The sequence below is a fragment of the Festucalex cinctus genome, chromosome 15 (genome assembly GCF_051991245.1).
Source record: "Festucalex cinctus isolate MCC-2025b chromosome 15, RoL_Fcin_1.0, whole genome shotgun sequence".
In the NCBI taxonomy this organism is placed as follows: domain Eukaryota; kingdom Metazoa; phylum Chordata; class Actinopteri; order Syngnathiformes; family Syngnathidae; genus Festucalex; species Festucalex cinctus.
Window position 1 is genome coordinate 26,379,188 of NC_135425.1, and position 17,315 is coordinate 26,396,502.

Consider the following 17,315-nt stretch of genomic DNA (forward strand, 5'->3'; position numbering starts at 1 on the left):
CATTTGAGTCTTGAAATGACAAGTTTCAAGAAATTTTGTTTTCAAGGACACTTTGCAGTTAAAATTATTCAGTTTATTATTATTCAGTAAAATCACTTCAAAAAACGGGGGGGGGGGGGATATTATGATTATATGATTAAAAAAAAAACTGCAGACAGGAAGTGAGCTAAAGCGGAAGTGTTGTAACACCTTTTTACAAAATAAACTAAACTAATTGTTTATTGTAAACACAATTTTTGTTTTGGATACAATGCAACAGCAAATGTACAAAACAAGACTGTATTAAATAAAATGTACAAAGAAATATCGAACACATACTTAAATATTGACGTTAACGGACAGAAATATCTGACACAAGAAAATGTTTTATAAATAAAATAACTGAATAAAAAAACACAATTCTGTCAGAAATTATCTATGTGCATAAGCGGCTTAAAAATTAAAATAGGAAAAAATGCACATCCACAGCAATGTGTTGTATTTTGTAGCCTTGGTTTGGGCTGTGTGGTTGTTTTTTATTTATTTATTTATTTTTTTAATTTATTTTTTAGTGAATGTGAAAGTGTGTGGGTAAGGAATGTAACGATGCATCGAAAATCAATGTAATAGCGATGTAAAAAAATAAAATAAAATAAAAGCATGTATTCACAACGCCATGTTAACTTTTTATGCCTTGCGCATTTTTTTTTATCGTTTCTCGCCGGACCCATTTTGGAACGGACACGCTTTGCGGATATCCTGTATTGTTTTGGCGGGTCTTTTTTTGTCGACGCCAGTAAAAAAAAAAACTTGGTTATATCTTTGTAAGTAATCAATTTCATGTTTTAAGTTTTGTAAGAGGCTCCTCGTTTACTTCATGAAGCAATTTATCGTCTGTGTGTTTATCGCCTGTGGCCGCGACGAATTAATTACACTCGCGGTGAAATACGTCTTGCTGATGTAGTGTCTTACTAGTCCAGTAGAGGGACACATTGTTACACTTGTTGAACAGATACACTATTTGGTTAGTTTTTGTCTTTTGTTTTGATTCGTCTCAAACAAGCACAGAAATAAGAACATAAAGGAAAGACATAATATGATAAGATGCAAGTTTGAGAAGGGGCAGAAAGAAGCAAAACGTATCAAGTTAGCCTGGTTTCGGTGTCAGATGTGATCGGGCTGCCAGATTGTATCGGGGTCGCCTTCAGATGACGTCACGCTACACGACTGTCCGGAAATTGTCCGTTTACAGCAGCTCTCACAAAGTTAGCTTCAGTTTGGTTTCTTTTTTAGCCGTTCACAAATTAATCACAATAACAAAAAACAGTCTTGGTGATAATAGGAATACATTATCTAAACTGACAATATTTGTCACATCTGAGACAATTATTTTGTGTATTTATCATTTATTTAGTCAAATCTATTTCATTTTTTTTAATATATATAAAATTAATGTTTGCAACACAGACAAAATGGAGATGTTAAAATAAAAACAAACTTTTGGTCTCAAATTAGTCATTTTGTAACAAAAAAAAATAAAAAATCACATCAAAAATCGGGAATTGAAAATGGAATGGAACTGGGTTTGAGTGAATCGTTACATCCCTAGCATGTTTTGCCTTACTTGTATGTTTTTGTTTTGTACGTGTTCTTGTCAACGTCCGGGCCGGAAGCAGTATGCGCCGTACAACTTGTGCTTCCTGTCGGGGAATCCTCGGAAGCCGACGGCCGGGCGGGTGGGGCTGCAGCGTGGGCGGGGCCTGGCCACGGGGTAGCGGACGCTGCCGTCGGCCAGCCAGCCGGCGTCGCAGCGGTCGTAGCCGGCCAGCTTCCAGGCGGCGTACATGTGGCCCGCCGACGCCAGGCGCCCGCCGTCCCGACGGCACTCGGCCGCCGCCTCGCCGTACGTCAGCTTGGCCGCGTGCGGCAGGAAGTAGAAATGACCTGCAAGTGGGGAGGAGGGGCCAGATCAAAAGGGTTGATGACAGTGCCACCCACCCTATGGGCGGAGCTACTTCCCGAATAGGGAAATGCAAGGCAGGGGAGGTTAATGAATAATAATTAGATATTGTTATTTTTAATTTCTTAATTCATTCATTCATTTTTTTAATGTAGTTCTTTTTAATTGTATAGATAATTGTAAAAATGTGCAGAATTTCACAAGTTAATTGATGAAATATGCACTGAGATGTCACCAATGTCTTAAAAATGCAATTATGCCATCTGGTGGCAGAAAAAAAAATAGCTCAACACAAATCAATATCGCAAAGTCATGCGATTAATTAATTGCCTGACAACCCTAAGTAAAATGTTACAAAAATTATTAAGCCAAATAAAATTCCATCTAAAGTTCCTTTTGGATGAAACAAAATCTATTAGTTATTAAAGGGAAAAAAAAGTGCAATTGTATACATTTAAACAACTAAAAATTAATATAAATATATATATATTTGTTTTTTTGACGATTTTGCTGATTTTGTAACTGTGTCGTCAGGTTAATCTGTGAGGTCCGGTCCGGTCCGCCACTCTCACCTTTGTAGTGCGACGTGAAGCAGAAGACGTCAAAGTGGTTCTTGTCCTTGTCCCGCAGGCCGTAGCTGCGCACGCCCGCCGGCGTGCGCTCGCCGCCGCAGGGCCCCCTGGGGGAGGTGATGGGGTACTGCACGGAGCCGTCGCTGAGCCAGCCGGCGTTGCACCAGTCCAGGCCCCCTCGCCAGGCCTCGCGCAGCTGCTCCGGGGACGCCACCACCCCGTCCTGCTCCCGGCACGCCCGCTCGGCGTCCTGGAAGTTCAGGTTGTAGCGGCCCAGGCGAGGGGAGTACGGGAACACCACACCTGGAACACCGCCGCGTTTGATCTGGCGTCATGAAATTTGGTAGGCGTGGCCAACATATAAATACAGCCACAAAAAAGTCTCAAGAAGCTATGCCTGAAAAGTCTCCCAAAGTCAGCCATTTTGTGGTCTGATGCAGCCATATTAGTGTCAAGTTTGTCATGTTCAGGGGTCTTTTGAATGTTTGGAAAATTCAGCCCCTGAAACCAGTTTGACCTGGCAACATGAAATTTGGTAGACATGTCTATCGTAAATAGAGCCACAAAAAAGTCTCAAGAAGCTATGCCTGAAAAGTCTCCCAAAGTCAGCCATTTTGGTCTGAAGCGGCCATTTTAGTGTCAAGTTTGTCACGTTCAGGGGTCTTTTGAATGTTTGGAAAATTCAGCCCCTGAAACCAGTTTGACCTGGCAACATGAAATTTGGTAGACATGTCTATCGTAAATAGAGCCACAAAAAAGTCTCAAGAAGCTATGCCTGAAAAGTCTCCCAAAGTCAGCCATTTTGGCCTGAAGCGGCCATTTTAGTGTCAAGTTTGTCATGTTCAGGGGTCTTTTGAATGTTTGGAAAATTCAGCCCCTGAAACCAGTTTGACATGGCAGCATGAAAATTGGTAGACATGTCTCTCGTAAGTAGAGCCACAAAAAAGTCTCAAGAAGCCATGCCCAAACAGACACAGAAAGTCTGCCATTTTGGTCTGAATTGCCCAATTTGATGTCAATTTTGTCATTTTCAAGGTTCTTTTTGACTGATCGCAACCAAACTGGAATTTAACTTACAAGACACGAATGACACAAAATGGCAACGAATTAAAGTTTCCGTCTTCGTTTGATGGGCGGAGCACGCCGTAAGCCTCCGACTCACCTTCCAGGTCGAGCGACACGACCGCCGTGGCGTCCTCCAGGCCGTCGATGACCTCACATTTGTATCTCCCGTAATCGTCCAGGGTGATGTCGTCGATGACCAGCGAGGCGTCCCAGGGGGAGGAGCCACGCAGGCGCACGCGGCCGTGGAAGCTTCCGTAGCTTCTCTTGTGGTAATCCATGGCGGCGAAAACGTCCACCTGCGGTCAGACGAGCGCTTTTCAGCAGAGCGACTGGAGGCGTCGCAGAAAGAGGCCAATTAGCGTTTGGCGACGCGCGCACGAACCTCTGTCAGCAAGTCGGACGTCAGCTTGGTCCACTTGATCCTCATCTTTCGATTGGGCGTCAGCGATTGGTCCCTGCGGATGGTGCAGGGCAAGGTGGCGTTGCCGCCGCGCCGCGACAACACCCGGGAAGGCTGCGACGTCACCGTCAGCGCGGGTTTGTTTTCTAACGTACACAAACGGTCACGCAGCCATGTCAATATTAGTTCAAGATTTTACAGTATTTATTATTATTGCTACACAGTTAGGGGCCAACCGATATGCATTTCTTGAGGCCGATGCCGATTTTTGGCAGAATTTGTTCTTTTTGTACCGATTAAACTGCTGATTATTTAAAAATATAGCGTCATGTGGAAATGTGTGTTAAGACTAAAAGGAAAAAAAAGGTGTTTGCATCCTTGAATTTTGAGTAAAGAAAATCTTTGAATCCTTGAAATAACTTTAATTATAACTCAAAAATAAACAAAATAAAAATAAAACAATAAGAAAGTGAAATAAGAACAGAATAAAAACACATTAATAGCAATTGAAAAACAAAACAAAACAGTAAGAACAAATACTGACTGTTCCGGTGCATTTCGGCCTCTTGGCCATGCATCCATGGCGTACACACTTAAAGCGAGTACAGAAGAAAGTTGCGATTGAATTCTATTAAAGTGGCTCGTTTTCCTACACATTAGGAAGAATTTGTGCCTTGTATGTGTTCCCACAGCATTTGTGTGCGGATATTCGTTTTTTGAAGGAAAAACACTCCCGAAGTCGATGCTAACTTCGACTTCCGGTTAGCGTTCGCTAACTTCCTGTTAACGCTAGACTAGCGATCTTTTCAAAACGAAGCATGTTTTGTATTTAAATATACAGCTGACGTAGTTCTTAACATTGTGTGTTTAGTTTTACTGTTAACTCCAACTGAGGCGTCATTAATCAGCTTCAAGGACAGTTAAGGACAACAGAGTAACATATGATACACACTTGCTAGCTGCTAATGCTATGCTAGCAAAATGGTGCATTCAGGGTACTTTCTCAGCGTCAGAAACTTCGGTTTTCTTCAATGATAACGTTTTAAGGGTAAAATAATCGGCCATTTGGCCCAACGGGCCGATTGTTGTGGCTGATGTTTGAAGGCCAATAATCGGCCGATTATAATCGGGCTCTAGCGATTGGCTAGACAAACGTCCGCTTATCTGAACAGCAAACATGAGCCAATTTGTCTATTTTATGAGGGTGAAGTCAATTGCAGGAGTGTTTTAAATGTCCAAATGTTGAGCCAGAGCTTCGTCGAGTGATAAGATAAGCGAGCTGGCTCCCACCACTTAGCGCGTTTATCAGCACGCCGGCTGATAACACGTGCAAACAAAGACATCACGCAGGAAGGCTGACTCAAAAAAAAAAAAAAAAAAAAAGGGCTCACCCATCTCGCGGATGTTTCGGGAAACTTGCAGCTCGGGATAAAACGATTGGAAGCCGTCGGCCACGCTCAGCGACAACGCAAACATCAGCGCGGGAATCGCAGCGATCATCGTCGGGCGCTCGCAGATTCCGTTCACTGCAAAATAATAATAATAAAAATGCAAAATAATCAAGTTTCACGGAGGTGAATGAAAAAACATGAAGAAAACGAACATTTGGTTTGTTTGCTTGCGATCTGCCAACGCTTTTCTCTTCCTGTGTTTTTTTTTCCGTTTGTCCCGTAGGTGGCGCCGCTGCTGGTGGCTTGTGGAACCAACGCGTCGAGAGCGCCCTGAATGCTAATCGCAAGTCGCCGAAAATGGTAAACAGCAAACATTCAAATTCAACAATGTGTTGGTTGCAAAACATTTTTTGCGAGTATTTGACACTCACTCCAAGTCGCTATTTTGAATTTGAAACACAAAACAGAAAAACTCAACTCAACTTTATTTATAAAGCGCTAAACAGACATAAACATACAACCATGCTAACATGCTAACGCACAAACATGCTAACAGACACAAACCCATAACCATGCTAACACACAAACATGCATACGCAGACATAAACGCAACCATGCTAACATGCAAACACACAAACATGCTAGCACAAACAAAAATATACACAAACACACAACCACACAAACACAAAAAATGAAAATACATACACATACACAACCTCAAAAACATACACAAACACAGACATATATACAAGATACAACCTATAATATACAACCATGCTAACACACACACAGACAAACATGCTAAAGCACACGCAAACACATAACCATGCGAACACACGCACACAAACAGACATAAACATACAACCATGCTAACATGCTAACACACAAACATGCTAACAGACACAAACCCATAACCATGCTAACACAAAAACAAACAAGCTAACACAGACAAACAACATACACAAAAACACAACCATGCTAGCACACCAAAATACAAACACATACACAGCCTCCAAAAACATAAACACAAAACAAAACCTTCCAGATTTGTGTTTTCCTGTGGTGTTGTTGTTTTTGTGGCGTTTGTGGTTATAACGAATGTCGCGTTCACGTCATGGTTGAGTTGGGTTAGCGCTGGGGCGCTTCACTTCTTTTTTTTTTTTTTTTTTTGCTGATACGTTGTTGCTGCTGCCAGCTGCACACACTGACATCAGCACAAACACTCTGCACTGCGCACCCGCGCACGCAAACAGTCGTTAGTTTGTCATTTTCAGTGTGAGGCGAAGATGTCCTTTGAAGAGGTCACGCCGGATGAAAAAAAAAGGTGCGCGTTCAACGGCGACATCATCTGCGTGCGTATGTGTGTGAGACGTATACACGCACGCGCACACCTAAGCACTACTCATCGTCCATCTGCGTGGAGGTTAAACATCACGTGCGTGCGCGTCCCCACGGGATCGTTGAAGGTTGTGTTACTGAAGGATTCCTCTCCTTATTTGGTTTCTTTTCTTCCTCTTTTGCTTGTTGAAGTTTACACAAACGTTTCTTCCTCAAGCCGACACTGTCAGTCGCCAACGTAAACTCGCGCTGGTCGTCGGCGCCATGCTAATATGCTAACACGCTAACATGGGAGACGGTAAATCGGCGAGTGCGTCTTTGGTGTTTTAAACATAACGACATTGCAATGTAAACATCCGCGCACACGTGTGTGTGTGCGTGTACATGGACATACTTGTGTGGGTGTTGACATTGATGCTAACTTGTTAGCCCGTGTATAGTGTTTCGCATTATATATTAGCATCAAGCTAGCGGATGATGCCATCCTCAGCTCCTGTTTACGCTACACAATATTAATTATCAGCGTAGTCCACGCGGTTTACTCGACTTCCTTTTTAAACTAACCGTGACCAGTCAGACTGGACTCGATCTGAAATCAACTTGACAGGACTGGACTGGACTGGATGAGAATAAACTCAATGGGATGAAACTGAACTTGACCAGACGAAAATTAGAAAAGATTTGACTTAACTTTACTGATTGTGACTGAACTGGAGTAGACTAGACTAGGCTGGACTAGACCGGACTGGATTGGAGTGAACTGAATGGGAATGAACTCAAGTGGATTAAACTGAACTTGACCAGACAAAAACTAGAAAAGAAGGGACTGAACTGAACTGACTGTGACTGAAACTGGAGTGGACTAGACTAGACTGGTTTGACTGGATGAGAATGAACTCAAGTGGACTAAACTGAACTTGACCAGACAAAACTAGACGAGACTGGACTCAATTCTTCTGGACTGGATTGGCCTGGACTGTACTGGACTGAACTCAATCCTTCTGGACTAGACTGAATTGGACTGGACTAAACTCAATTCTTCTGGACTAGACTGGATTGGACTGGACTGGACTAAACTCACACCTTCTGGACTAGACTGGATTGGAGTGAACAGGACTCATTTTGACTAGACTAGCCCAGGCTAGATTAGTTGGAGTTGACTGGACCGAACAAAACTGGTCTGCATTTTACTAAAGTAGACAGGAAAACTGAACCTGACTAGATTGGACTGTACTGGACTAAAATGGATTAAACTGGACATGAGTGTGCTGGGGAAAGTGGACTAATTTGGGCCGGAAAGAACTGGATCAAAACTGGATCCATATACAGTATCTCTGACTGGACTCAAAACCGTGACCTCAGTGTGAGCGCTAAAACGGCTCGCATCAACCACTCACAAACATGAGTGAAGCATCTCCGCCTGCCGCCATTGGCTGCAGTCAGTGATGTCGCAGTCACATGACCATCCTGGCGCAGCCTCCGCGTGCTGACATGTGGAAGGAAACAGCTGGAAGAAACGTTTCATACGAGCCGAGCCAGGTCAAACGGGAGGCGGGTCCGCTAACGCACGCGCACGTCACACAAACGTTCTTTCACGATGTGAATAAAAACCTCTCAAATGTTCCTCATAAGAGAAACAGAAAACACCTGTTGTTGTGTTTCGGGGGGGAAATGGGTGGGGGGGGGGGGGGGGGGGGGGGTTGGTCAAGGTGGAGCCACAACGTCTCGGGCGCTGCACACAGAGACTTCTTGTTGCTTGACAAGAACTCTCACTTAACGTCTTCAAACTTTTATGCTCACCAAAGCTTCTCCACAAAATTGCCGCCGTGTCTTGTAACACACGACGTGTTCTCCAAATGTTGACGTTTCCGCTTAAATTGCTACATTTGTCAATTACGATGTCTTTCAGTTCTAAAATTCTCGAAATCTCTCCAAATTCTGATGTTGATGTTGCTTCTAAACGTGTCTGAAATTTCTGTAAATCGCAAAGTTGCCTCGAATCTTGTCGTGCCCAAATTGCGATGTTGCCTCTAAATTCCGATGTCTGTTCTCTCAATTCTGATGTTGCCTCTGAATTTCGGTCCCTCTACATTCCGATGTTCTCTCGAAATCATCTGTCAAAGTTCCGAGTTTTGGTGTCTCTAAATTTACGAAATATCGCTATGAAGATTTTCTCTCCAAATCACGTCTAAGTTCTGATGATTTTGACATTTTGACAGTCGCTCTGAATTTTGTTTCCTCTCGATTCTGATGTTCTTTTGAAATCATACGTATAAGTTCCGATGATCTCTCAGAATTTCCGATGTTGTCTCTGAATTTTGACGTTTCTAAATTAGAAATTAAAATCTTGACGACCTCGCGAAATTCTGATGTTGCCTCTGAATCCCGATTTTACCGGAAAATTTCGGATGATCTCTCCAAATGCCAGAGTTGTCTGTTTAAAAAGGTGCAACGTCAATGAATGATTAATCGAGTTCCGATGTCGCTAATCGTGACATTTTTTTTGCTTCCAAATGACAATCACCTTAAATGCGGATCCAAATCTCAACGTTGCCTCCAAAGTCCGATGTTGTCTCTTAAATTCCGAGCTTGTCGCAACCAGATGAGTCAGCGTTCAATTCGCAGTGTTTTCCAAAACGCTTAACGTTCAAGACGCTAAATGGTCGTTAACTCATTCAAACCCCAAAAAACGTGTAAATATGTTTTGTCCTGCACTCCCAAAAATGTATTTATACATTTTTTTTTCATGTTTTGTTTATGCTAGAACATACGGACGACTTTGACATGAAGAGGTCGCTTATAGCAATGACAGTTCTTGCAAAAAAATGGCCAGCATGTGGCAGCAGAGTATAAGAGATCAGCCAGTGCCATGTTGCAACAAGCTCTTTTTGACAGCGGTTTTCACCAGAAACTTAGCCATATTCTCATACAAATTGCTGCAAAACGGAAACGGATAGAAATGTACTTTTTTTTCCTGATGAAAGAAGAGACTCTAATCTTTCTCTTTTTTTTCTTTTTTTTAAATTCTTTGAATATTTAAAAAAAGAGAAGTGAGATGACCCCCGACCCCATCCTCCCCATCATGCAACTCAAACAACACCGAAATTGTGAAGTTGTTCCAGCTTTTCACGTTCCTTAATTTTGAGCGGCAGCAATCAAAAAAAGTATTGAAACGATGTTTTCGTGTGTCACGTACTTTTGTTTGAAGGCTTATTTTCCATCTTACAGTTCCTTCATTTGTCATCTCATTATGACAAACGTCAATCAGTGACACCAACATGCTGTGCTTCTGTTCTGTATGTTCTATCTCCATCGTGCACATTTCAATCTCATTAGTTCAACATCGAGTAAAGCAAAAAAAATAAAAAATCTCTGTTTTACCTGGTGTGTGCGCGAAGAACCCGCAGCCTCCTCTCCGGTGGCGAAGACGCGACTGAAGACAAACGGCAAAGGTAGCGAGCCAGTGAAGGCGCAGATGGGAAAGGGGGGGAGGAGCAAGAGGTGGAGGAGGAAAGTGGGAGGGGGGTGATGAGGAGGAGGAGGAGCTACACACAGTGAAGGTGTGTAAATGGACCCAAGAACATGAAGGCAGGCGTTTGTTTGATCACATCTTTTTGATGGAAACATTGACAGATTAGCACAGACAAGATTTGACCCAAAAAAAAAACACATCATTTTTCTCGCGTTTTGGTTCATGGACTCAAATGATCATAGATTTTTTTTTTGGTCCTGTTTTTATTAAATGAAGTACATTTTTGTTTCGACTTCATTAGTCGACGAAAATGCATGCTGATTTATTCCCACTTATTGTTTATAGTCTAGTTTTAGTCCGGTGAAAAATAAGGATGTAACGATACCCGCAATATCGTGATACCGCGATATTAGAACTGCCGTCGTCATCAGGTCACGATATTAAAAGCAGCACATCTGTTCAAAAAGTCGGGTTGATTTCCATTTGTGCAGTTTTAGCACCTTCTGGTGGCTAGTTTGTTTAGTGCAGTTGAATTTTCACAAGGCATGTTTTGGCCCTTCTATGTTTAGAATCATAATAATAATGGTCAGATGAAGATAAAATCTTTGACGCTATTGAAAGTCCAAAATGAGCCTCATGGCAGATTTGAACCAAAATGGCTGACTTTTTGTGTCTCTTCAGCGTCGCGAGGCTTTTTTTTTTTTTTTTTTTGTGGGTCAACTCATCATAAACATGTCCACCAATTTTCAAGGACTAATCAATTTTTGTCCAAAATTTTGATCCGACGAGGAATGCTTCCTTTATATTTACTGGGACATAGATTATTGACACATTTTTGTGGCTTTTCTCATGATAAACATGCCTACAAAAATTGAATATTGCTAAAGCTCATATCGCACTGAACGGGGAAAGGCTTGTTTGCAGCGGTTGATTTTTCATCAGGGTTCGTTCAAGGTCACAAACGGTGTAGCAAAAACGGCTCCGTCCACATTCTTGAATTTTTTTGTGGGTCTACCCACAAATTGTTTGATTCCAATTGCTGTCGTCCTTTCCTAACTAGTGCTTAGACAGCATTTTAGAGTGTTAAAGCACAAAAAAACAAGCAAAAAGCTGGGAATAAGTTCCACAAAAATTACAAATAGAGGAATTTTATTTACTTGTTGAGAAAGTACATATTTGACGTGCGAATTATAACGACAAGCCGCTAATTTAAAAAAAAAAAAAAGAAGAAGAAGCTCTTCAATTGTCATGCTGGAACAGTATAAACGACGACGCAATCAAACAAATCCAAACGACAAAACGAGGCGCTGCTCGCTCAGTGACCTTTTACGGCAGAAGGTCGAGGCAGCAGTTTTGAAAAAGGTCAGCCATCTTGGATTTAATGACGACGACCCACAACCCGGGCGACGGGAACATACACACGCGCTGCTTTGCTGCTATGGCAACAAGGTCAAACGGGGCGGAGCGCAGAGTCGAATCGAGCAGAATAGGAATGAAACGGGAAGAAAACAAAGAGGTCAGAAAGAAAAAAAAGCAACGTTATGTATAGAACAGAATGTTAACACATTAGGGAGCAATAAAACACGATAAAACAGAATCCAATATGACGGAATAGAAATGCAGAAAAAAAAAACACAATAGAATAGGACAGTATATGAGTATGACAGAGTGTAATAAAATTGAGCACCAGCAAAATGAAATGAATAGACAATAATAGAATAGGAAAATGGAATATAATTTTAAACTGACCTGAATGGAACAGACTAAAATGGAATATACGGAGTCAGGTAGGGTAGCGCGGTACATATTACTATAGAATAACACAGTTATTACGACACAACAGTATAGTAGTAGAGGAAAATAAAATAAAATAATGTCATCGGGTCAGGCAGAATAGTACAGAACAGACTCGAAAAGATTAGAATCAGATTAGAATCAAACAGAACCAAATGAATAGAACACAATACAGGATTCACCATTTTCGGCCCTCGAGGTCCGGGGTCCTGCAGGTTTTAGATGTTTCCGCCCACTGGTGAAGCCTGCAATCGAGTATACAAGAGCAAAAATGGAATCAAATAGCGCAGTCATAAATTCCAAGTAGAGCCAAAATGGCCGCCAATGAAGCACAGTAGAAATTTGTTGACGCACAAAGACCACCTTGTCACCTTTCAAACTCACTTGATATGTTTTTGTTGCGTGGGGGGGTGTACTGGTGGTAAAGGGGGTCTTTGTGCACACACTGGGTGGAGTTCAGTAAGTAAGGACACGCATACGATAACAGAGTAAAAAAAAAGAGGGACACACACCCAACAAGTGAAACGTAGATTTCATTTGTGAATAATTGGAATCATCTGATTTGAAAGGGTTTCTTTCAAGAAAACAAAACAAAAAAAACTAACACCATACAAACATGCGGCGAACGCACAGTTCATCTGGATGTCATGTATAGCGGCTAACATGCTAACGTTAGCCAGTACATGTCTCAGTGCTATAGGCTGAGCCAACAGTGCGCTAACAATTTGGATGCTAATGCTCAATTTTAGACTGGGAAGTTTGGAGCGCTATTATTAGCTTCCAACGTTAGCTTCAACTTTAACATTAGAGGGTTCAATGTTAGCTACTAACCTTACCTCTTATAGTAGGCTAAAGGAAAGCTAACATTAGCTTTAGATGTCTCCAACGTTAGATTTTAACACATTCCAACCCAAAAACGTGTAAATACGTTTTTAATACTTTGCCCTTCACTCCCAAAAACGTATTTACTTGTTTTTTGGGTCCGAATGAGCTAAAGATAACGTCAACGTTAGCATTCCAACATTAGTTTCCAGGGTTGCCTGTAATGTTAGCCTCAATTTGATTACAAAGTTAGCTTCTAAAGTTAGCTCTAATGTTAGGACTGAGGAAGACCAACCTTTGCTTTGGGTTTTAGCCCAAACGTTGGTTACCAACGTAAGATTTAGAAATTAGCTTCTGCTACCGCCGATGTTAGCTTCAAAGTTAGCTTCCAACCTTACCGCTAACGACCAATGTTATCCTGACCTTAATTTATTCTTTTTCACTTTTCTTGTTAAAAAAAAATAATATATATATATATTTATTTATTTTTTTTGTTGAGCAACGTTTGCATCATGAAAACAGACGAGTGCGCAACAAGCGTCCCACCCGGCACTTTATCAGCCGCTTGAGTGCACCTCAGGGAGTTCGGCCTTCGTCTTGGACGAGCAGGAAAATGTATTTTGTTTTAGTTGTGTGCCAAAAAAAAAGAGAGAGAGAGAGAGAGAAATCCCTGAACTAATTACTTATCTTTATCACCAATCCTCATGTTTTGACTTCTATCGCTGCGAAAACAGCCCGGGTGCCGCCATCGAAACAGGAAGTGAGCGGCGAGACTTTGAGGAGTCTTTTTTTTTTTTTTTTTCTCTTTTTTTCCTGGGATGCCGCATCCTGCGTCTATCTGGTCAGGGGCGTGCGACGCAGGACGAAGGTGATAAAGCGTCCGTGGGAACGATATCCAATTGGGAACACATCGGCTGCAACAAAATGACTGAAATGATTGCAAGGCCGCTCTATGTGTGTGCGTGCGTGCGTCAAATCATTTTGCCCCCAGCCAGATGATATGTTGCCACCAGGGGGCAACAAAATAATAAAATACAGGGATTGGACATTGTGCCACTTCTTCTGTTTTGTGTGCCATGGCCACCTGGGGGCACTATATTACAGACATACTGTGTAAAGAATAATATTTGTCTGTGGACTTTTTTCTTTTTTTTTTAATACTGCATATGTACATCAACCGATACTGTGTGTATGTGTATTATGAACCCAATTTCCTTGTATCAGTATCTTTCTGTTATTTACCTTAAACCAACGTTTTAATCTTCAGATTTTTTTTAGACGTATTTTTAAACCGCACTCAATGGTTATATTCTATCATTTTATTTCATACTCTTAACAGAGTTGTGTTACTTTTTTAACAATGTGTACTGCAGTCAAAACAACGACGATGCCACGGACCAATCAGAGCTCTTCGTATTGTTGCCTAGTGACTTGTCCACCAATAGGAAGCCTCCAAATCGAGCGCGGACAAAATGGTTTTCCGGCGGCTCGGCTCTCAATGGCGATGTTGATGTTGCCTTGTGAAAATGTTTCGTCTTTAAACGCGACGTGGCCGACGCGAGCGTCACCAAAGCCGCCAGCATGAGCGACTCCAGGTAAGGTCAATGTGACGCCGAATAATTGTGCGGTGACGTTAAGCTAAACTAAGCTAAGCTAAGGGGAAGCGCCTCTGTTTGACGCCGCTGACGGAATGCTAACGTTAGCCTAGCCTGCTAGCTCACCGTGACCCGGCTGACATCAGGCAGACGTCGCCGGACTAGAGCAAATGTTATGTTGGAGAAAGTTTTGTAGCCGACCTACGCGTCGAAACAAATTAAAACCTACAAGTTGGCTTTTGGGTTGAGTTGTTCGCAGGATGACGAGTGTGCGCGAAGACACGGAAGATGCAGGCGACTCGCAAATGTGAGATCAATATGAGAGTATCGGACAATAACATTTATTTATGCTTCGTGTTGCACGGACGCGAGTAAGCGTCCATTCGGGGCGTCAAACGTTTCAGGGGAACCGGAATCTCGCGTGGGGGCGCTGTTGGCGGAAGTTGGGATTGGAGCCACACCGTTTAACCGTGACGTCACATGTACTTCCGTGTGGCAAAAGTTCGAACTTTTTCATAGTTGGGCGGATGTTTTTTGACATAAATAGGCTAAAGTCTCCCATGTCCCAATATGATAAAGTGAATTTTGAAAACTTGAAGACACATCTGACGTGTTTTGTGTGTGTGTGTGTTGTTGCGCAGCGGCAGTGACGAGTTTGAGGACAGGTGCAACCGGAACAAAAGGAAGGAGCTGAGCGACGAGCAGAAACACGAAATACGAGAAGCCTTCGAGCTCTTCGACACGGATAAAGACAATGAAATTGATTACCATGAGTTGAAGGTGACTTGACACCACAACATTTCATCCTGATATACACTTTTTTTTTTTTTTTTAACTAACATCTCGTTGGTAAAATCTAAAATCGGCATAATCGTAAACAAAAATAATATATTACTAATTTTGCGTTGTTTAAATTTAGATATTTGCATTTTTTTTTAAATGACTAATTTAATAAACCTTGTTTGGTCCAAGAGGAACTTGCATAATTATGGTGTCTCAAAGAAATTTATTTGTCTTAATATTTTTTACATGATTAAACATTTTCTTGTTTTGTACTACAAAACAATTGATTGTCCTAATCGTAATTTCAATTATTAGCAAATTAATTGTGATTCATATTTTCTTTCTTTTCTTCTTTTTTTTTTTTTTTGTTTTTTTTTGAGTGCTCAGAATTGTTCATTCGCCATTATTATTTTCTTCATAATCGAGCAGCCCTGATTTACGTTTTTTCTCGTATCAGGTGAAATTAAGTTCTCCCTTAATATTTTTCACAAATATTTTTGTGACCGACCGGGCCTTTTCATAAACAACTCGGTTAAGTTTGGAGCGCGCGTATCCATCCCCATCCTGATGAACTCTCACAAGTTGTTCTTCCTTGTTTGGCCATCAGGTGGCGATGCGAGCGCTGGGCTTCGAGGTGAAGAAGGTAGACGTCATGCAGATCCTGAAGGACTACGACACCCGAGGAACGGGCAAAATAGCCTTTGAGGACTTCAATGAAGTGGGTGAGTAACCCCCCCCCCCCCCACCTCCTCCCTCCCTCCAAATCCGAAATGGGGTCCATGCTATCTTGCTTGCGCGCGCAGTGAGCGAGCTGATCCTGGAGCGCGACCCCAAGGAGGAGATCCTGAAGGCCTTCCGGCTGTTTGACGATGACGAGTCGGGCACCATCAGCCTGCGGAACCTGAAGCGCGTGGCCCGGGAGCTCGGCGAGAACACCAGCGACGAAGAGCTGCGCAGTATGATCGACGCCTTCGACGGCGACGGGGATGGCGAAAGTAAGCGTTGATTTAAGAAAAATAAAATAAAATTTCTCCGCCATTTAACCGCCTTTTAATTTGAGCGTTCAATTTCCTGCATCGATGTGATCAGATTTTAACTCATTCACTCCCAGCAATTTTCACTGAATCAACCATCTTGGATTACTGGATTTGGACTGATTTTGATTTTCTTTTATCAGGAAGGAAAAAAAAAAAAAAAAGTACTTCTATCTGTTTGTGTTTTGCAGCAATTAGCATAATAATAATAAAGCATAATAATTAGAATAAAGCTAAGTTTCACCATTATTCACAAATCTGTTTAGATTTGTGTGGGAAATCAACTTCTTTTCAACATGGCCCTGGTTGATCTCTTACACTCTGCTGCCACCTGCTGGCCGTTTGTGTCAAGCGTCCTGATTAAAACAATAAAATAAAATTATTTAATAATTAAAATCATAATCATTATTGTAAAATATTTTTTTGTTTTTGTTTTTTGAGACTATTGAGATTGAGATGATTATTGTTTTATTGTTTTTATTTTTTTACCAATTCCTTGATTAAAATTTGAACGAATGATTTGTTGGGCAGTCAACCAGGAGGAGTTCCTGTCCATCATGAGCGGAGCGTCGTGAAGATGTCATCTCGTCGCACGCTGATGATGAACTTTTGTACGTGATGATGTCATCATGAGTGTTGACGTGAACATCCAAGAAATGCAAGTGTGGCCCCTTTTTGTGTACACGTGAGTGACTGTTTTATTTATTTGTTAAAAAGAAAAAAGACCTAATAAATGATCTTGATTTGAAACCTGGGGCATTCGTACGTACGTCAGGTTGCCATTCTACCGTGTTCGGGTTCGAATCCCAGCAATGCCTTTTTTTTTCTTTTTTTCTTTTTTTTTCCCCACCACTCATGAATGTTTATCATGTTAATGTTTTAATGCAGTAGTGAGTAGTGTTTATTTTTGTCTGCCATTTTGAAATTTAGTCTCAGTTTTAGTCCAATTTCAGTAACGCTTGTTAGTTTTTATCAGTTAGTCAACCTCATCCCATTTTTATTTTGTCCATTATTGCACTGCAACCTACTTAAAAATCTGTAACATAGCAGAGATACTAATTTACGGAAGTGTATTGCATTCACTTGGGAAAAAAAAAAACCTCCGGTTTT

The 17,315-nt window shown here is 41.7% G+C and overlaps 2 protein-coding genes and 1 long non-coding RNA gene across 10 annotated transcripts; 2 read left to right on the top strand and 1 right to left on the bottom strand.

Moving 5' to 3' along the window:
* Positions 1 to 58: 58 nt before the first annotated feature.
* Positions 59 to 14,396, bottom strand: hapln1b (hyaluronan and proteoglycan link protein 1b). Of its 7 annotated transcripts, none has more exons than XM_077497238.1 (9): positions 13,481 to 13,816; positions 12,154 to 12,216; positions 10,087 to 10,250; positions 5,580 to 5,704; positions 5,368 to 5,502; positions 3,959 to 4,122; positions 3,674 to 3,872; positions 2,512 to 2,814; positions 59 to 1,923 (listed from the first exon to the last, which is right to left on the bottom strand). In XM_077497238.1, the coding sequence occupies exons 2-9, from the start codon at positions 12,154 to 12,156 to the stop codon at positions 1,634 to 1,636; spliced, it is 1,383 nt and encodes a 460-aa protein (XP_077353364.1). In that variant the 5' UTR covers positions 12,157 to 12,216; positions 13,481 to 13,816; the 3' UTR covers positions 59 to 1,633. The 7 variants fall into 7 exon arrangements, with proteins under 7 accessions (XP_077353364.1, XP_077353365.1, XP_077353367.1 ...); XM_077497239.1 differs by having other exon boundaries at positions 12,154 to 12,226; XM_077497241.1 differs by having other exon boundaries at positions 10,087 to 10,138; positions 13,481 to 13,815.
* On the top strand, positions 720 to 4,197 carry LOC144002224 (uncharacterized). Its single transcript, XR_013278692.1, has 3 exons — positions 720 to 803; positions 2,570 to 2,854; positions 3,547 to 4,197. It is a non-coding gene; the product is annotated as an uncharacterized LOC144002224 (long non-coding RNA).
* Positions 14,228 to 16,955, top strand: cetn3 (centrin 3). Of its 2 annotated transcripts, none has more exons than XM_077497246.1 (5): positions 14,228 to 14,388; positions 15,030 to 15,168; positions 15,779 to 15,893; positions 15,975 to 16,166; positions 16,737 to 16,955. In XM_077497246.1, the coding sequence occupies exons 1-5, from the start codon at positions 14,375 to 14,377 to the stop codon at positions 16,778 to 16,780; spliced, it is 504 nt and encodes a 167-aa protein (XP_077353372.1). In that variant the 5' UTR covers positions 14,228 to 14,374; the 3' UTR covers positions 16,781 to 16,955. The 2 variants fall into 2 exon arrangements, with proteins under 2 accessions (XP_077353372.1, XP_077353371.1); XM_077497245.1 differs by lacking the exon at positions 14,228 to 14,388 and adding an exon at positions 14,439 to 14,695.
* Positions 16,956 to 17,315: the final 360 nt, after the last annotated feature.